This window comes from Coregonus clupeaformis, chromosome 10 (assembly GCF_020615455.1).
Source record: "Coregonus clupeaformis isolate EN_2021a chromosome 10, ASM2061545v1, whole genome shotgun sequence".
Classification (NCBI taxonomy): domain Eukaryota; kingdom Metazoa; phylum Chordata; class Actinopteri; order Salmoniformes; family Salmonidae; genus Coregonus; species Coregonus clupeaformis.
Window position 1 is genome coordinate 56292584 of NC_059201.1, and position 21757 is coordinate 56314340.

General features: G+C 43.0%; 1 protein-coding gene and 1 long non-coding RNA gene across 4 annotated transcripts in view; both read right to left on the reverse strand.

The window, feature by feature from the left end:
- Positions 1-1812: 1812 nt before the first annotated feature.
- On the reverse strand, positions 1813-5919 carry LOC121575589. The gene is made up of 2 exons (XR_006002364.2): positions 5393-5919; positions 1813-5121 (listed from the first exon to the last, which is right to left on the reverse strand). It is a non-coding gene; the product is annotated as an uncharacterized LOC121575589 (long non-coding RNA).
- A 6-nt stretch (positions 5920-5925) lies between these two features.
- The window catches only part of LOC121574663 (solute carrier family 12 member 5-like), a 292183-nt gene continuing 276351 nt past the window's right edge, over positions 5926-21757 (reverse strand). For all 3 annotated transcript variants that reach the window (XM_041887202.2, XM_045223089.1, XM_045223090.1), the window contains 5 exons: positions 19292-19423; positions 14964-15166; positions 14545-14559; positions 14057-14190; positions 5926-6029 (listed from right to left, as the gene is read on the reverse strand). In XM_041887202.2, coding sequence (XP_041743136.2) covers positions 5938-6029; positions 14057-14190; positions 14545-14559; positions 14964-15166; positions 19292-19423 — 576 coding nt within the window. In that variant the 3' untranslated portion in view covers positions 5926-5937. The remainder of the gene's footprint in view (positions 6030-14056; positions 14191-14544; positions 14560-14963; positions 15167-19291; positions 19424-21757) is intronic.

The window sequence follows — 21757 nt, forward strand, 5'->3', positions numbered from 1 at the left end:
CACACACACTTTATATCTACATCCATTCCTTTCCCAAACATTCATACAAAAATTTGAGAACAAACCCAAAATATGACTTTTTAGATGATAATTTTTTATGTTGATCTGAATCGGTGGAATTGTTCAGTTTGATAATTAATTTAAAAGGGACTTCTCTTGTGGCAATAGTCTATAAAACAGGAACATGCATGCTAAAATTGACACCCTAACCCAAAGCCTATGGGTCAGACCTTTGTACAGTAAGCTAGATCATTAAAAGTACATGGTGGAGAATGCTGGCCATGGCTCATTAGATGTTTGTAGTATTTGGAATAGGCCTTCATGATCATTGTCTTCATTAGTATTTTTTATTTTGCAACATTGACCCTTCACTTTTTAAACTTAAATAGTTGTGTATTTCTTTTTTCCCCCGTTGGTAATATAGCTGCCAATTTCTAAAACATCTCAGGAGGCCTTGGTGTGTGGAATCAAGGCGAAAATATGACTTGTCGTCTAAATAATCTGAGTTTGCATTTCATTCATTAGTGGTATATAATATAATTTCACACTAAACACATTTCCTAGTTAACTGAAATATACTTTGGTAATCCATTTATCTGCAGATATATATATATATATATATATATATATGAAACAATCTATATAATATGTGGTGACCTCTTCGACCAATAAAGTGAATAAAAATAGAATCCTGTAACTGATATTCACTAATCTTGGATTCACACTGATTGACCAGTTTAAAGAAAATATACCAAACACAATCAATATTCATTCAGCTTAAGGAAAAGGGTAAATCTAACTAAAAACATATGAATGGAACACTGTTTACCACAAACACTTCAATATATTTAAATACTACACTTTGTTCAGGATAATGTGCATGCGTTGAGTTACACAACAGGCCTGGAGTGGGGCTCTTCTTGCACAGCATGGACAGAATCATGTACACAATCATCAATTTGAAGTGTATAAACACGATTAGTTCGGAATAAGTAGGTGACAGTTAGGCTATGACTATGAGGTTGAGGGGATAACAGTTTAGTCTTGTTGACTAAAACCATGGTTATGGTGAGGCACTCCAAAACTCAATGTGGTTTCTTTCTTTCTTTCGTAGTTTTTTTTGTGTTCGAGTGTCCTCTCGAAGAGACAACCTCTTCAACACAGGAGCAGATACGTTTCAGATCCCTTAATATCCATTTGAGGATGGAGAATAATTCACAATGATCACCAGCGGATTCATCTCATGCTACAATTGTGCAGGCGACCGGTCAGATTTAGGGGTGTTTCGTGAATCTGCCCTAGATGAGACAGATAGATCTGTGTTGGTGCTCCCGAGTTACCCTTATGCCGTCCAAGCAGAGCCAGTACCAGAAGTGGAAGCGCTTGTTTTCTATTCTTTGATTCAATATTCAGAATTATACTGCAATCACATACGTATAGGTACGGTGCTGGGGTGGAGATTTGTGACAGGGGGTAGATAAGGGTGGGTTGGGGTAGATTTGTGGTTTGAGGGAGGCTCAACCACATAGATTCAGTGACACATACTCTAAATCAACCATATACTGTGATTCTTTCCAAAACAATTGGAGAAAATAAAAATAACAAAATAGTTTTACTGCATGCCAAAACTGTCCTGGCACTTACTTAAAGTGCTAGGATGAAAATTAAATGAATAGTTAGTATATAATTGCAGTGAAAAACTGCAGAGTAATGGCGAGATCTGATCTAGCTATCCCGCTCGCATCTCCCAGATCTTACTCCAACTGGCTGCAGTACACACTCATACCACCAGAGGAAGCTATGAATCGGTGCTTAAACTGGGCAAGTTTGTTTTTATTAAACACTGATTATGTCCTCAAACCTTCAATCACAACGAGTATTAGCTCTGGATAAAGTGCTTTTCTGTCTTAGCCACCACAGAGGAGATGAACACAAAATAACTTTATGGTCCATAAGACCTGGCTCTAAACATTCTGATGAGCACACCGCCAAATTGTCAGTTGTTAATGTGTTCCAATGAAAAACATCAATGTTATACAACCAAATGAAAAATGATTCGGCAAGTGAGAAACAATATTGCACATAATCTTACAAAACGCTAAGACTTTGTCCACAGTGATAAAACAATGTACAACAAAGGACAACAAACATCGCCGTAGGCTACAGAGTTTTTGACTGCAGTGTTATATACAAAGCAAAAGGAACATCTCTCAGGCCCATCCATTCAACTCATAAGCTCATATTACGTTACGCAACATTAATTTAGCAAGATTGACAACAATATTGTGAACTCATACTTTTTTTTTGCAAAATACTTGTTTTCAATGTCTAACTATGTAACCATGAGGCAATCATTCTCAGGTTCTCGTCTGTGACCAAAGCAACGTCATGTAGCTTAATCACAGACCCCCAAAGTGAGCCCTAGTGTAGATGGAGGACACTCCCCTTCCAAACCACTTGCCTTGTACATATAAGTCATCACACCATATACCACTGAAACAAATATTTCCACATAAGACCATGCAAACAGTAACTATAAAACACATTGGAAATTCAAACAAACTCATTTCCCATAAATCCTTTTTTTCACCAACATCTGAGATCTTTCCTTTATAAATAGATTAAAGGCTCAGTCAATGCAGGCAATGTTATAGTAAAATCCCAAAATAGCCACGTATTTTGAAAGTTGATATGAGTGTCTATTAATCAAATTTTGTAATAGTAGAGCGTCATATGGTTGTAGTCATATATTGGCCATATGTATAAACTAGCAGTGGCTAGGCCAGTAGCTAGAGTTTGCTCTAGTAAGAGATCTGATGTAACTGGCAGAGAACTACCAGTGAATTACAGTTAACACTTTATTGCACTATTGTTGTCAATTCAACTCGATAAAACTTTCAAACTTGTAGTCTGGGCTCAGAGTTTCTCTAGAATAAATGTGGATTTAAGAGGATGGAATAATCAAGAGTGCCATTTGTGAAAAGAGGAAAAAAGCACAGGGGGGAACTGCCCCGGACCCCCAAACAAATTGCACCCTAATGGTATAAGTATTGCCTCAAGATACTGTATAATATATTCAGGAGAGTTCTCTTCCAAAGCTGAAAATGACTCCTGTCCAGAAAGACTCTCAGGCCAATAGTTAATAGGTAAAGCCAGGTCAAGTCATGGAGGAGACAAACCACCAGCATTGATATGTATTTCTATATATGCCTACCCCTTTTCTGATATTCTTTGTATGTTCCTTTAGACATGTTAATTTACAGTACAAATAAATCTAATAATACTAGCAGAATTCACAACATATGAGTCTGAGTTTCAAACAACACTTTAAACATAAATACTGGTTTCAACAGCTCTATAAACTAGTTTCATTGGTTGTTTTGATTCCTCTATTGTATATATGTATATATTTATATTCATAGTTCAGCTACAAGTGCAACTGACTTTCAAAACACAAAATAAATACATGATGATAGTTGTCCTTGGTCAGTGTGAGATATTAATAAATTCCTTAGACATACGAAATCTACATACAAAATAGATGAGTAAAAAAATTTATAACATGAATATGTGAGACCAAATTTAAGCTATTTCTTTCAAAATGCACTTTATACGTCTTTGTTCTAATTAGCTAATAATCCATTCATTGTCAGGGACATACATATTGGCTCAAATCTGTGCCAATTTTGTGGATACGAAATCACATATTTGGATTATACTGCATAGAGTTCAGTGTTACGGATGGGGTGAGGTTAATAGCTGTGTAACCCTTTTCCATTCCATCACTTTATAGTTATTACTAGTCAATTGCACGCTAACCCTTCAACCTAATGCACAATTTGTGCTCTGTAATTTAATCAATATTAGACTTTCATAGATCTATTTCATTTAAAAAATATTTTTTTATATGGCACATGTAAACATATCTAAATTTGGCAAAACAACATAATATTTTTTTGCGATCATTTAAATGATATCTCTATTATATAAATATGTATAACTTTTGTCTATAAACATAAGAAACAACATTTTGTTTTCTAGGTGGAAAAATAACATATGTTCATTTAATGAACTGGTAAATTCATTAAATCACTTGTTGCACAGTGGCGGACAGTGCAGGTGCAGTACTCGTCAAGGATACAGTGATAGTTACATAGTGATAGGAGCCTAAGCAATCCAAAAGCAGTTTTGAGCCGACCCTTTGAGAGAAGGAACATTTTCTCCACTATAAGCTTTTTAGTAAGTCACAAAAACACTATACTCATAATTAACAACACACGTCAGAGCTTTTACACTATTTACAGTGATCCACACTGGGGTCAAGGGGTGTGGCTGTCTGACAATGATGAAGTCACTGCTCATAATCTATCCCTGGCTATTTTTCGTTTCTTGTTCTTAGCGGAAAGGTCGTCTGACAGAAGAGCAGGGGCTCTTTTTCAATTGTCTTTCCTCGATTCTTTGTCTCTCCTCGGTCCAAGGAGACGAGCAAAGGGGATGGTAGGAGTCAAGGAAAGACAATTGAGAAAGAGCCCCTGCTTTTCTGTCAGACGACCTTTCTGCTAAGAATGATCCTCACAGTTTAACAATGTATCAATATCTAAAACCAAACTAGCCTTGTTGTTTTTGGCACTAACAGTGGCTGGAGCTAGAAGGGGGTCATAGCCACTTAGAAAGGGGGAAAGGGGACAAGTATAAATATGATGACAGTGCGAGAGCAAAAACAAAGTACAGCGACATGAGGACGACATGTTGCAGAGTACTCAAGATGAGGTCAAAGTTCATAGAGCACGATCTATGTCATCACGGAGGCTTGTTTGTTTCTCTCCCATCTTCCTCCAACCTTTGTTCCTTCGTTCACGACTTACCCTGATTAAAAGAATGACCACGTTCTCTTCAAACCACCGACCATGACCGTGGGTAGCAGTCTTTCTCGACGGTGGTCATCTCCGCACTTAATGAACAGGGTTTCCCATAGGAGTTTTTTGATATTCTCTCTTCGCTGTGGTTTTGCAGGGTCATATAAACGACTAGCTACACAACGTCAACGTCCTCAGTTCTCCACTGACCACTGTTCAGTCTTGCGGTAGGCTACTCCATGTTGACAGGTAGGTGACTCCAAATCTAAAACATCCCCTCGAAAAAAACAAACCACAATCGGATGAATGAGACACTTAGGCTGCGTTTACACAGGTAGCCCAATTCTGATATTTTTTCCAATAATTGGTCTTTTGACCAATCACATCAGATCTTTTCACATCAGATCTTTTTCAGAGCTGATCTGATTGGTCAAAAGACCAATTAGTGAAGAAAAGATCAGAATTGGGATGCCTGTGTAAACACAGCCTTAAACACACACACAGGCACACACATCACACTGAACAACCCAGCTCACCTAACCCTCTGTATCCTTGACTCCATAGCCGAGTGACCAGTGGATTGACCAATAGGCAGATATCAACAGCACAAAGGGGGTGGAATTGGACAGTGACGCCTACCTACAATCAGCAGAGGGCAGTATTTCACGCTATTTCATTTCAGATTACTGATTGATAATCTTGCTGGGTGAATTGGAAGTGGACAAAACCTTTCCTTTCTAGGTTATTTGGGCCATGGAGAGGGGGAGGCGAAGTCTCTGAGCCATCTGCTCTAGATGATACGTGGTCTGGATATGAAGCTAAAAGAGGCTACCTCTGACATCCTATAGGACCAGAAAAGGCTCTAAAGTGTGTGAGGTAATCTAAATAGTTGGCATCCTACTAGTCTGAATAGACCGTGTGTGTGTGTGTGTGTTTTAAGGCAAAACAGAAGATAGAGTGAAGAGAGGCAAGGTGAGATGGGGTATTGCTTGGGTGTGAGGGGAGTGTCTTACAGAAACAAATGGAAGGGGGGATCTGTGTAGAAGTGGGGATGAAGGGATTTGGGGGAGGGGGGCTGCTCTCAAGAGTAGATGGTGATGACCTCGCGACCGCCACCGCGAACCAGGAGAACCCTGTTGAGACCTTCAGTCAGGACCTCCAGGAACTCCATGTCTGAGAGGGTGCAAAAGTTAAGGAAAACAACTAACAGGTGCACCTCTGTAGCGCCATGCTTACTTTAATTAGTAGCCAGATACTTATTTGTTTTAATATTTATTTTATAAAAATGTTTTACCTACCTCCAACAATTTTTTATAATAAACTTGATCTCCACTAAGGATCTAGACATTATCTCCCATTTCTTTTAGACTAGCATTTGGTTTTCAAAAACAGAGATTTGTATAAACCTTGCTGCCTGTCTCTCCGACCTTTTCAATATTGAATTGCGATCTACACCGTCCCATATTAAGTGAATGTGTCCGAACGAGACAGACAGCAAATTGAGCTCGTTGTCATAGTAACATACACAACTTTTTTTCAGTTGACAGGCTAAATCGATACTTTGTTGCGAAAACTCAAATGGATGAGTGGAACATTTATTTTGATCTTTTCGGCGGCATGACTATGGATGAATGGGAAAACGAGATGCCAATAATACCCAGGCATGCAGATTTGGGGGATCCTGCATTGAATGACCTAGAGAAAAGCAGCAACGAAAAAAACAGTTAAGAATACAAACTGGGCTGTGCGGTGCTTCGAGGGCTGGCTAGCAGAGAATAAAAAAGTTGTTGACTTCAAAACTGTCACTAAGGAAGAGTTTAACATCCTTCTCCGACAGTTTTATGGAAATGTACGAAATGGGAAGGGGGAGCAGTACAGGATAATTAGCTACCTGGCACTCCGGAGTGGGCTCAACCGGTTTCTAAATGACCCACCCATTGGTCGCAGCTGGTGCCTTATGAAGGACACTGAATTTACCACCTCATGTACAGTATTTCTGGGCAACATCAAACAGCTAAGAAGGCAAGGAAAATATATCACAAACAGCCACACTCCCATCACCGATAAGGACATGGCCCAGCTCCAAAACTCCCAGGCTCTGAATCCTGGTATACCAAACTTCTTCCACTGTGTTCTTGGGGAACTTCAGTGCTGCAGACATTTTTTGGTACCCTTACCCAGATCTGTGCCTCGACACAATCCTGTCTCAGAGCTCTACAGACAATTTCTTCGACCTCATGGCTTGGTTTTTGCTCTGACATGGATTGTCAACTGTGGGACCTTATATAGACAGGTGTGTGCCTTTCCAAATCATGTCCAATCAATTGAATTTACCACAGGTGGACTCCAATCAAGTTGTAGAAACATTTACAAGGATGATCATTGGAAACAGGATGCACCTGAGCTCAATTTCGAGTCTCATAGCAAATGGTATGAATACTTCTGTTTTGTATTTTAAAAACCTGTTTTCGCTTTGTCATTATGGGGTATTGTGTGTAGATTGATGAGGATAATTTTTTATTAAATCCATTTTAGAATCAGGCTGCAATGTAACAAAATGTGGAAAAAGTCAAGAGGTCTGAATACTTTCCGAATGCACTGTTTATGGCTTTACACCCCCTGCTATATTGTGGATTGAGATTTACCTGTCAAATAGAACACAGTGTTCTTTAATGGTAGCCTCTACAACATAATCCAGGTAGAATCAAGAATTCCTGAGGGCAGCTGTCTAGGCCCCTTACTTTTTAAAATCTTTACTAATGACCTGCCACTGGCTCTGAGTAAAGCCTGTGTGTCTATGTATGTGGATGACTCAACACTAGACACGCCAGCTACTACATCGAGTGAAATCACTGCAATACTTAACAAAGAGCTGCAGTCAGTTTCAGAATGAGTGGCAAGAAATAAGTTAGTCCTAAATATTTCAAAAACGAAAAAGATTATATTTGGGACAAATCATTCACTAAACCCTAAATCTCAACTAAATCTTGTAATGAATAATGTGGAAATTGAGCAAGTTGAGGAGACTAATCTGCTTGGAGTAACCCTGGATTGTAAACTGTTATGGTCAAAACATATTGATACAACAGTAGCTAAGATGGGGAAAGGTCTGTCCATAATAAACCGCTACTCTGCCTTCTTAACAACAATATCAACAAGGCAGGTCCTACAGGCCCTAGTTTTGTCGCACATGGACTACTGCCCAGTCATGTGGTCGGGTGCCACAAAGAGGGAATTGGGAAAATTACAAATGGCCCAGAAGCAGGGCAGCACGGCTGGCCCTTAAATGATACGCGTAGAGCTAACATTAATAATATGCATGTCAATCTCTCATGGCTCAAAGTAGAGGAGAGATTGACTTCATCACTACTTGTTTTTGTAAGTATTGACATGTTGAATGCACCGAGCTGTCTGTTTAAACTACTAGAACACAGCTCAGACACCCATTCATACCCCACAAGACATGCCACCAGAGGTCTCTTCACAGTCCCCAAGTCCAGAACAGAGTATAGGAGGCGCACAGTACTACATAGAGCCATGGCTACATGGAACTCTATTCCACATCAAGTAACTCATGCAAGCAGTAAAATCAGATTGAAATAACATATAAATACACCTTATGGAACAACAAGGACTGTGAAGAGTCACACACACAGGTACAAACACACCAGTGGAGGCTCCTCAGATGAAGAAGGGGAGGACCATCCTCCTCAATGAAAAAAAATAGTGAAACTAGATAAAACTATACTAAATATATTAATATGTCACAAAATAATTAAAACACACTGTTTTGCAATGAATGCCTATAGTAACTTCAACAGCACTCTCTGGAGTAGCACCACGGTGTAGCCGGAGGACAGCTAGCTTCCGTTTTCCTAAGCCGGCTTGTACGCCTCTGTTACAGGAGTGGGTCACAGTTCCGGAGCGACCCACTAGGTGTCATCCTCCGACAACCATATGCACCTCCTCACTCACAGTCGGGACTAATCATATTCCTATTGGTGTCACCTGTGTCTATCTGATTCACCTGTATATTTATGCCCTCACTTCCCTGTGTTCCCTTGCTCAGTTTTCTCTGCTAGTTTCACTATGCCAAGCAGCACTAATCAGTGTCTGATCACGGGACGTATGGACAGGTACGTGAGAAGTGTTCTCCCTGTTTATTTATTATTTCAGTCATAGTTAGTATTTTTGTATTTTTGGCTGTCTGCCTGTTTTTTGGAGTCTTATTTGCTCCACCTTTCTTTTTAGTGTAAAGTCCGTTATTTTGTATCCTGGCTTCAGGAACATCAGTAAAGATCATTGTTTCACCATCTCTGCCTACTGCCTACTGTCTAACCTGCACCACACCTGGGTCACACCTCACACCAACCCTTACAGAAAACTGAGCCACTATGGACCCAGCGGAGGCAGCACAGTATCATAGCACATTGGCAACGCAGGGAGCCATGTTGAACCAGCACGACCACAGCCTGCAGCAGATCACAGAGAATCTCCGCCAGCTGACGATCGCCGTGCAGAGCCGGGTGGACACCCGACCAGCACCGGCAGCCGGCGGAGTGGAAGCCGCGGCAGCAGCATCTCCAGTCTCGCCTGCGACATTGCGGGAACCCAGCCTACCACCTCCGGAGAGATAAGACGGACGTCCAGAGGGCTGATATTCAGCCTACAACCCTCCTCCTTCCCGACGGAGCAGGGCCGGGTGGCCTACATTATCACTCTGTTGACAGGTCGGGCCCTTTCCTGGGCAACTGCGGAGTGGGAGAGCAAAACTCCGGCGTGCTCCGATTCCTACCTATTCACCCGGGAGCTACGCAGGGTGTTCAACACCTTTCAGTGGTGTCGGGGCAGGAGGCCGAGAGGCGGCTCACGGCCTGTCGGCAGGGTGACCGTTCGGTGGCGGACTACTCCGTGGAGTTCCGGACCCGGGCTCAAGAGGCAGGATGGGAGGAGGCCGCCCTGGTCGTCCTTTACGCTCAGGGGCTATCAGAGGGGATAATGGACGAACTCTCCTTCAGGGAGCTGCCTGAGCGACTGGACGGCCTCATTGACCTCTCGGTGCGGGTAGACAATTGGCGCCGTGAGAGGGCGCATGAGAGAGGAATGACGCAAGGCGCGCTTCCATGTCCCCCTATCAGCCCGGAGGCTTTCCTCCGATTCAGGGAGGAGACGCCTTAGGAGGAGGCTATGCAGGTGTGGCGTGCTTGTCCAGGATATAGAGGCAGAGGCGTCTGCACCAGGGACATTGCCTGTACTGCGGCCAGACAGGTCACCACTGCAAATCATGCCCGGGAGGGCTCGCTAGTATCGGGAGGGGTGCTAGCGAGCCAGAACTGAAACCCCAACTCCAGAGACTCCCGGACCTTTCTCCCCGTCAGGCTTTACATTTACATTTGACATTTTAGTCATTTAGCAGACGCTCTTATCCAGAGCGACTTACAGTTAGTGAGTGCATACATTTTTCATACTGGCCCCCTGTGGGAATCGAACCCACAACCCTGGCGTTGCAAGCGCCATGCTCTACCAACTGAGCTACAGGAGGGTTCAGTGGGCCCGCGCTGCGTGTCGGGCGCATTCACTGGTGGATTCTGGGGCCGCGGGAAACCTGATGGACGCGGGGCTGGCCCAAGGGTGGAGCGTTCAGTTACTCTCCCTCTCCGAGTCGGTTCCGGGCTACATCACCCGGCGCACTGTTCCCGTGCGGCTACAGACTCCGTCACCGGCCCAGACCTGGCAGGCATTCCCCGGGAGTATTGGAATCTGGGGGAGGTGTTTAGTAAGAGGCGTGCCAAGGGCCTACCTCCTCATAGGCCATACGACTGCGCTATCGATCTCCTGCCGGGCGCCATGCCCACACGAGGGCGATTGTTTTCCTTGTCCCGGCCGGAGATGCTGGCCATGAGGGAGTATATCACATCCGTCCCTCTACCTCACCCGCGGGCGCGGGCTTCTTCTTCGTGGGGAAAAAGGACGGTCAACGACATCACGGTTAAGAACCGCTACCAACTCCCTCTGATGACCACGGCATTCGAGTCGTTGCAGGGAGCACGGGTCTTCACCAAGCTGGACTTATGTAATGCCTACAACCTGGTGAGGATTCGGGAGGGGGACGAGTGGAAGACAGCATTTAACACACCCAGTGGGCATTACGAGTACCAAGTCATGCCGTTCGGTCTAGCCAACGCGCCTGCGGTGTTCCAGGTGTTGGTCAATGACGTGCTCCGGGATCTCCTCGACTACAGCGTCTTCGTGTATTTGGATGATATCCTCATATTTTCGAAGGACATGAGTGAACACCAGCAGCACGTTCGGCAGGTCCTCCAACGCCTTCTCCGTCACCAGCTCTACGTCAAGGTGGAGAAGTGTGTGTTCCACACTGAGACAGTCTCCTTCCTGGGGTTCATCGTCACCCAGGGGGACCTACGGATGGACCCAGCCAAGGTCAGCGCGGTTCCTTGATTGGCCCCAGCCCTCATCCCTCAAGCAACTACAATGGTTTTTAGAGTTCGCTCATTTTTATAGGCGATTCATTCTCAATTTTAGCTCCCTAGCCGCTCCCCTGACAGCCATCACCCAGACGAGCGTACGCTCCTTCGCCTGGACCCCGGAAGCGGGGAAAGCATTTGAATAGCCGCATGTGCGTACTCCCTTAAATCGTTTGGAGAAAATATATTTTCTATTTTATTCAGCTTTGTTCAATTGTATTCTTCATACTATAAAATAATATAAAATAATGACACTGAATTCTAACCAAATCTTGTCTACTAAATGAACTAGTGTAGCCCACAGCCACATGGCATAGCCAGATCAAGATCTAACATAAGGACAACTCAGAGTATGCTGTTCTGTTCTTCTGAAATAGACTACATTTTCTTTATATCATGTTTCTTTAGACCTGTCTAAAAGAAATAATGGATTTATTGTGAAGGTGTAGGCTATATTACACGGATTTATTAGACTTTTTTAAATGTAGATGTTCCAAAGGTCTGCATCAGTGGCTTGTAGGCTATGTGTGGAAGCCAGGAGATGCTAAATGTGTTTATGTTAATTGCCGGTCAATTACCGTGAGACCGACTGTTATTTGCTTGACAATTACCGGCTGACGAAATTTCGTGACCGCCACAGCCCTAGTCCCATCATAGCCCATATAAAACTTCTGTAGAAGTGATTAATCACTTCCATACCTTATAGGGTCCAGAGTTTTCCTGGTTAGGTTAACAGATAAGGAAAAACTCCGGGCCCCAGGGGGAAACAATTGCCCCACTTCTCTGGGCCCTATTGTGCCACCAGTCTGCTTGCTGTTGTCAGTTATCGTCAGGTATGTGGATGATCAGGGCTTTATTCAGGAGCGTTTCTTGGGCTACTTTGATGTGTCAACTTCATGGAGAAACTCGTTGCCCAAACCTACGATGGCACAGCTGTAATGGAATGTGTCTGCTATTTGTATTTACAGCTAAGTCCCCTCCTCCTGTTCCCTGATTAAGAGGTGATGACCACTCCACTACCATTGTCAACTCTGTCCTGACATGAACTGAAGCCACGTCTCATGTGCCCTCTCATCCACTGGCACATTGAATGTTTCCTCTCCAAGCACTGTGAGTACCCCTATCAATTTTCTCTCATTACTGTATGTAGAGTCAATCACACACACAAACACAATCACATTATTACACATCAATGATTTTACTCCTTGCTTGGACTAACTCATTCTTAGCTCTTTTGTCTAACTGTGTAGTATACTGTGTTATTGTTTTTTGTCTTCCCAGTCAAATCCTGTCCTGCCCTCAGTGTTGGAGAAGAGTTGAGCTCTTCTCCAACACCATCCATCCATGATGAGCCTGTCCTGCAGTGAAGCCTATGAACACCTCACCCCCTGTCCTGCACTGAAGTCAAGCCTCTGAACACCTCAACTCATGCCTCATACCCTCATTCAATCACTGCTGTGATCCCTTCCCAACACTGTGTAAGTAGCCTTCTCATTCCCATTCCCCATAATATTGTACTATAAATGTCTTTAATAAATGCTTTAGGTTAAAATAATTAGCCTTTGACGATTTGTCTCCGTGCATTCCGCGCCTATACTGTGCGTCTCCTCAATTGTTCAAGTCACCAGCCTTCACTGAAACACATACAAACACACATAACATACACACTATACACACCTGGATTGTGTGTTGTAGTTGAGTAATGGCCGGAGGGCACACACTTAATGTGTTGTGAAATCTGTTGTAAAATGTATTTTAATGTTTACAAATTGTATTATAATGTATATTACTGCCTTAATTTTTGCTGGACCCCAGCCTTGGCAGCAGCTAATGGGGATCCATAATAAATACAAATACAAATAACCCCATTCAGTGTGAAAATGGACGCCAAGTCCACTTCAGAAGCTCTCTAACAACAAATCTGATTTCGACCATTCACCCTAACCCTAACCCTAACCCTCACCTAAACCCTAAACCTAACTTACAAACAAATAGCTTGTATGCCTGTGCAGGGCTGGCTCCAGGCGTAAGCGACATAAGCGGTCGCTTAGGGCCCACGGCCGTTAGGGGGGCCCCTACCCCCCCCAAAAAAAACATTTAGTATTTTTTTTACTCAGTCGTGTCTCGACTTACTATTGAGAGTAATAATAGTAGAATACACCAGGTGCAATTTCTAAATGTGGTTGTGCATCAGCAGTTTTTCTCTTGTTTTGACAATTAGCCATGTTCATTTTTAGATTGTTAGTTAGTCTAGCCAGCTATCTAAAATTGGCTAAATACCGAACCGGCACACAGGGCACGTGCCTAGTGGCCCTGAAGTCCAGGGGGCCCCCATTGATTTAGTTAGTCATTCTCACTCAGATATCATATAAACATGGCATAAGTCATGGCAAAATGTGGAACATTTTGGGAAATTAGCTTTAAAACTGCAAAAATGTGTATCCACCCCATGGCAAAATGAGTAGAATTGCATTCAATTTGTTATAAAATTTGAATTGTAGAATTGCAGGAAATGCAAAACCACATTTTTTCTTTCTGCTGCCATTAAAATGTTTTGCGGCAAGGTGTGGGGCCCCCCAACCAAATCTTGCTTAGGGCCCCCAAAAGACTAGAGCCGGCCCTGTGCCTGCAATAATACATGTTTGTCTGTTCTAATATGACCACCCTTGGAAGCTCCCTGAGAGTGAGAGAGAGAGGATAGAGAAAGAAGGATACAGTTCTCGTCGCCCGCTCGGTTTTTGGGTGGCCCGGGCATGTTAAGGAGCACCAGCTTGGCCTCTGAGGATTTCTTCACGATGACACCGTTCAGCCTCAGTGCTGTGTGCATGCGTCTCACATTGGACTGGTTTCTGATGGAATAAACAAGATGCTAAGCTCCAAACCAAAGGTTAATTTGTTCATAATGCAGTATTATGTTTAGGCATTCAGTGAAACAAACTGTGGAACTGCAACATTTTTAGGCTACTAATTCACAAACAGCTAAAACAAAATGCTCACTCTTTCACTCATTAAGTCCTTCACTCAAGCATCGACTTTTCTATTCAGAACACTCAAGACATAATCAACCTTTGCTATGCTGACTTGGTCCATGGAATCCTTGATGAAATATATATTAAAAAACACTCTTTCCACAAAATTACTATTTTTTCCAGACCACTGTTTCATGTAAGCTCCACCAATGTTTGAGCCACAGAAATACTTACAGGTTTTCCCACTCACTGCAGCATGACAAGGGAGAGAAACACAAGATTAAAAGTGAGAATGCAAAATGCATCATCACAGTTTTTTCTCTGTATTGAAAGTGCTCTTTTTTAAACTTCACTGCTGACATGGGATTGTATTAACAGTGGATTAATGAACAAAATACTAAAATATAGTTTTGGAGTGAACTATCCCTTTATTAAGATGTTGAATTTCAACATCTGCCATTTTGACACCAAAAATCCCAAGACAAGAAAAATGCCAATCAGAATGTTACTCTTCAAGAACTTTTGGTTCCAACATGGGAGTATACCAGTTTTTTTTTTTTAAGTGAAAATAGACTTTGCATACTATTGACAACGTTTTGACCACTCAGGTCTTCATCAGGGCTCATAAACCAGTTTTGCCAAACCACACTCACGGCTTCATGTTGAAGATGTCTTTGATGCCCTCCGGGGTGGAGGCGCCAGGCGGCTTGGCCGGCTCACCATCAGCCTTTTCCGTCCAGGTCATCTGGACCTGGGCCGACCCTGGGGTCTGGGCACCCCCCTCGTTGGCCGGGGTCAGGGGGGTAGCCGGGGTGGCGGGACTGGCCGGGGTGGTGCTGTCATGGATGAGCTGGACCTGAGGGGGAGGGGACACAGCGACAGAGACAGACTGAGATCACGAGACAGGGTGGGGAGAGACAAGGCAGATGACCCTATGCCTGTTAGCTCTTATGGGAATTATCTTAATACTCCCTCTAACTTTACATTACTAATGCACCTAAATGGTTACAAATATTGACACAAATGACATTTGGGTCCAGGACTCATGTCCTGACATTCTGGTTCTCTCGGAAACATGGTTAAATGGTTCTGTCTCTGATAAAGACATTGATGTAAATGATTATAATGTATTTAGATGTGACAGATTACAGAAAGGAGGGGGAGTGGCCATATATGTCAAATCTAATTTAATGGCGTCCCAATCTTTAAATATTTGAACTCCTGGTTGTAGATGTATCCATAAACCAGAATTTACAGTTGAAGTCGGAAGTTTACATACACTTAGGTTGGAGTCATTAATACTTGTTTTTCAACAACTCCACAAATGTCTTGTTAACAAACTATAGTTTTGGCAAGTTGGTTAGGCCATCTACTTTGTGCATGACACAAGTAATTTTTCCAACAATTGTTTCCAGACAGATTATTTCACTTATAATTCACTGTATCACAATTCCAGTGGGTCAGAAGTTTACATACACTAAGTTGACTGTGCCTTTAAATAGCTTGGAAAATTCCCGAAAATGATGTCATGGCTTTAGAAGCTTCTGATAGGCTAATCGACATCATTTGAGTCAATTGGAGGTGTACCTGCGGATGTATTTCAAGGCCTACCTTCAAACTCAGTGCCTCTTTGCTTGACATCATGGGAAAATCAAAAGAAATCAGCCAAGACCTCAGAAAAACAATTGTAGACCTCCACAAGACTGGTTCATCCTTGGGAGCAATTTCCAAACGCCTGAAGGTACCACGTTCATCTGTACAAACAATAGTATGCAAGTATAAACACCATGGGACCACACAGCCGTCATACCGCTCAGGAAGGAGATGCGTTCTGTCTCGTAGAGATGAACGTACTTTGGTACGAAAAGTGCAAATCAATCCCAGAACAACAGCAAAGGACCTTGTGAAGATGCTGGAGGAAACCGGTACAAAAGTATCTATATCCACAGTAAAACGAGTCCTATATCGACATAACCTGAAAGGCCACTCAGCAAGGAAGAAGCCACTGCTCCAAAACTGCCATAAAAAAGCCAGACTATGGTTTGCAACTGCACATGGGGACAAAGATCATACTTTTTGGAGAAATGTCCTCTGGTCTGATGAAACAAAAATAGAACTGTTTGGCAATAATGACCATCGTTATGTTTGGAGGAAAAAGGGGGTTGCTTGCAAGCCGAAGAACACCATCCCAACCGTGTAGCACGAGGGTGGCAGCATCATGCTGTGGGGTTGCTTTACTGCAGGAGGGACTGGTGCACTTCACAAAATAGATGGCATCATGAGGAAGGAAAATGATGTGGATATATTGAAGCAACATCTCAAGACATCAGTCAGGAAGTTAAAGCTTGGTCGCAAATGGGTCTTCCAAATGGACAATGACCCCAAGCATACTTCCAAAGTTGTGGCAAAATGGCTTAAGGACAACAAAGTCAAGGTATTGGAGTGGCCATCACAAAGCCCTGACCTCAATCCTATAGAACATTTGTGGGCAGAACTGAAAAAGCATGTGCGAGCAAGGAGGCCTACAAACCTGACTCAGTTACACCAGTTCTGTCAGGAGGAATGGGCCAAAATTCACCCAACTTATTGTGGGAAGCTTGTAGAAGGCTACCCGAAACATTTGACCCAAGTTAAACAATTTAAAGGCAATGCTACTAAATACGAATTGAGTGTATGTAAACTTCTGACCCACTGGGAATGTGATGAAATAAATAAAAGCTGAAATAAATCATTCTCTCTACTATTATTCTGACATTTCACATTCTTAAAATAAAGTGGTGATCCTAACTGACCTAAGACAGGGAATCTTTACTAGGATTAAATGTCAGGAATTGTGAAAAACTGAGTTTAAATGTATTTGGCTAAGGTGTATGTAATCTTCCGACTTCAACTGTATAACTTTTTGGTTACTACATGATTCCATATGTGTTATTTAATAGTTTTGATGTTTTCACTATTATTTTACAATGTATAAAATATAAAAAATAAAGAAAAACCATTGAATAGGTGTGTCCAAACTTTTGACAGGTACTGTAGATCAGTCGGGTTTTAGACCAGGTCATAGCACTGTTTCTACTGCATCCCTAGTTATAAATTCTGTGGTTAACTTTATGGATAAAAGGCAACATTGTGCTGCCCTCTTCATTGACCTGTCAAAGGCTTTCGGTACTGTTGATCACTTACTGCTAATTCAGAGGCTTTCCTAAATTGGCCTAGACAAGGCTGCATGCAACTGGTTTAAAAATTACTTGACAGATAGAACTCAATGTATATCTACTGATGGTGTTAAATCATGTTTCCTGGATATTACGAAAGGTGTCCCACAGGGGTCGATCCTGTACTTTCTACTGTTTACATTAATAATATCGACTTGAATGTAAAATAAATAATAATAATCTGCACTTGTATGCTGATGATACTGTTGTGTATGCTATTGCCCCCACGATTGACCAGGCTCTATCTGAACTACAGTCTGCCATCATTGTATTACAGAAAAACTTAATTGACCTGAAATTAGTACTGAATGCAGGTAAAACTAAGTATATGTTGTTCTCTAAAGCGCATAAAAATAAGTCTGATGATTTAAGCATATGTTCTTTGGATGGTGTCCATATTGATCGTGTCCCTGCTTACAGATATCTGGGCATCTGGATAGATGAAAAACTGTTTTTTAAAAAGCATATTGATGAGTTAGTTAAGATGCTGAGAATAAAAATGGGCTTCTTCTTTAGAAATAGGTCCTGCCTCTCGCTAAATAGTAGAAAGCAGATTATTCAGTCGACGTTCCTAGATCCTATATGAACGCAGCAGCCACTTCATTAAAGCCGTTAGATGCAGTTTACCATAACGCACTGTGCTTTATTACAGGCGACAATTTTAGTACTCATCACTGCATTCTCTACCAGAAAGTTAGTTGGGCCTCTTTGATGTCACATAGGTTGATACATTGCTATGTTTTCATTTATAAAGCCCTTTTACCAAAAGTCTCCCTGTACCGAACATCATTACTAATCTTTAGACATAAGAGTTACCACACCCAGTCTCAGGGATGGCTAACTCTGGAAATTCCTGTGGTCTCTCCTGAGTTAGGTAAATCAGCTTTTAATTTTCTTGCACCTTATTTGTGGAACAATCTTCAAAATGTTCTTAAATGTTATGTTCTGGTGCCTCTAGTGCAATTCAGAAAGCTGATTGAGGACCTTATTACTGATGAATGTTTTAGTTTTTTATGACTGTTTTTCTTTCTGCTTGCATTTTGGATGCATATTTTGATGGGTGTATTTTCTGTAATTTCTGTAATTCAGGGCTCATCTGTAAAATAGACCTTGGTCTCAGTATGACTCCCTGATAAAATAAAGGTTAAATGAAAAAAATCCTGGTATCCAATAATTTGCAAGAAACACTGTGACCAGTCGAGAGCCTTCCCTTATCCCTTAACCATTCCCTGACTGTGCCTGACCGCAAAAAAAAGACTGGTAGAGTGGGTTGGAAGTGTAAAAAAACTGACCTCTTAATGTCAACACCAGCGGTTCACAACCCCAACCCCTTAACCATTCATTCCTGGACTGTGCCTGACTGCAACTGTCCTCGAACCATAAAACCTCACTAGTAGAAAAAGTTGGAAGTCTGAAAAACCACCACCTAAGGGTGAAAACCACTGACCTCCCAATGTCAACACCAGCGGTTCACAACCCCAGTCCTTTAATCATTCCTGACCATTCCTTGACCATGCCTGACCGCAATTATCCTCACAGCATAAAAAAGTAAGGAAGTCTGAAAAGCCACCACCCCAGGGTCAAAACCACTGATCTCCTAATGTTTGTACATCAGCAGTTCACAGTCACATCACAACCCCTCACAACTCAATTGACTGCTCTGCTTTCAAGTCTTTGCCAGCGCTGGCCTCGTAGCATTAATTATTAATTATACTCCCTGGTTAGAGTGAATGTGGCTCAGTTGACCGGACAGTAACAGCACCAACCTCCTCCTCGGGTTTCTCCTCCTCCTTGCTGCTCGCACCGGGCTGTTCCTCGGTCACACTCAGCTGGGTGGTCGCAGCCGCCGGGTTCTTGCGCCGGATGGATCCGCGGGATGAGTCTGTGATGCTCTGGATCTGCGGAAGGAAGACAAAGAGCTGAATAAAGCATTTCACACTACTGAGCCAAACTGAACTGAGCCATGCCAAGCTGTACTGGGCTGGCCTGGTTTCGCATCCATCGTAGTTGCTAGGAGAAAATAAAATATGCAAGCCAGCACAGTTCAGTTCGGGTCAGCCCTATAGTGTGAATCAGACATAGGAGTGCTAATATCATCACAACATGATTCATATCTTGTTTGGTATTGTCTACATGGAGACAAAACAAGGATATGAACATTTACGTTTTCAGAACATTGTCTGTGAATGTAGACAATTCAATCACTTTTGGGTGCAGCAATACTGTGCGATGCATTCTTTATGTTCTTCTGTCTTGATTGGTTTACCCAGCATCAGGAAATATATTGGATGTACACACACTGGTTTTACAGTCTCCAGTCTAAATGAAGCATTGAGGAGTGCTAATGTCATTACAACATGATCAATATCTTGTTTGTTTTTCACTTTATGAAACCAAAGCGACTTTTCAGACATGGTTCATTGATGTGTTGCAGAGTGTAACGTGCAGTAGTGGCATGATAAATGTAAAAAATTAAATAAAAAAAGAATTAGCCCATTCTAGTAATTCTGTGTAAAGCGGTACCTCTCTCTAGGGTTGCAAAGGGAGGGTATATTACAAGTAAACTACCAGAATTCTGGTAACTTTCAAGGATTCTATGTTGTTTATCACAAGACATCTAGTGGCCCTTTTTGATACTTCAGATTATCACAGGTGTCTGTAACTGTCTCTGGCCCTCTGTGTGGCCTTATCACATGTAAATTATATCAAATAAGATGATAAAAAAAATATATATTGTGATGTCACGAGAGGCTGTGTCCTGGAGGGACGTTACATCCCCCTGAGATGGCTGCAAACCCAGACAGCTATGGCTCCATCTGCTGGTATGGTCGGGAACTCCAACCCTCTATGGCCAATCTTCCCACGCAGCTGAAACCAATCAGGAGCTGATGAGCTGAAGGTTTGTTGAAGGGAAGAGACACAGTCTCCAAGCTGGGCTCTCTGGAGGACAAGAGTGCTGCACGTCCACTTCCATGAGGAATATAAGGATTTGGAGATACTTACCTTTGGGAAATACTCACCTTTGGATATATGCACCTGTGGAAATACGTGTGGGACATTTGGAAGGACGTTTTGCTGGGTTGGCCACTAGCTGCAACGTGGAATACAGTAAGACTGGGGAAAAGTTATTTGAGCGAGGGAGAGTTATGATTTTGGATGTGGAAGAGACATCCCTGAACTGTTAACCCTTAAAGAGCCACCAGAGAACAGAATTGTGTTATACTTTCGTTAGTTTCCCAAGACCTTTAATAAAATCCTTGTTTTGGTTGAACCTGGTCTCCTTGCACTACTTGAGCAATCCCGCTGAAAGCTGTGTAGCCTCTCGTGACATCACAGATGGTGGAGAATACGGGCACGCTCAAGCGTTAATAGTGCATGTCAGAGGAGGATACCGAAGGTTTGATCACCCAGTTTTCCAAGTTGGCCGTAGGCTCCCCGCCGACTGAAATGGAGGACATATTGAAAGCCCTTGTTGCTGGCCAGCAAGCCCAGATGCAAGCAAACGTGGCTCTCTTGGAGGAGCAAAAGAAAGCCAACCTTCTGAAGGCAGAGGAATTGCAGTTGCAGAGACAGAGGGTGGTCCAAAATACCCGCCCAATAAAGGCAAGTGACTTTATATCTAAGATGGGAGCTACCGATGACATTGAGGCATACCTGCATGCATTTGAGGCCACGGCCACTAGGGAAGCCTGGCCCAAGCAACAGTGGGTTGGTCTGTTAGCCCCCCTTTCTAACCGGGGAATCGCTGAATGCTGTCCGGGACCTGGGCCCTGACCAGGTTACTGACTATGATGCCCTGAAGTCTGAGATCCTCAGCAGATATGGACTCACAAAGTTTGGTATGGCCCAGCGCTTTCACAGCTGGACCTTCCAACCAGACCAACCTCCTCGGGCGCAGATGCATGAACTTGTCCGAATCGCAAGGAAATGGCTGGATCCGCAGAGGAATACAGCAGCGGCGGTGGTGGAGGCCATTGTGGTGGATCGTTACCTACGCGCCCTGCCTTATGAGGCAAAACGGTTCATCAGTCAACAGGCCTTGACCACGGCTGATCTGACCGTGGAAGCTGTGGAAAAGTACCAGGCCACAGCGGAGATGCTGAATGCTTCCCGAAAAGACCCCAGAAGTGCGGCCCCACCACAAATGGGAAGAACCCGTCCAAAGGACCCCAAGGTCTCGAACCCAGCCACGTCAGGACTTATCCCGGCTCCAGGGGGAGCCAGAAACCAGG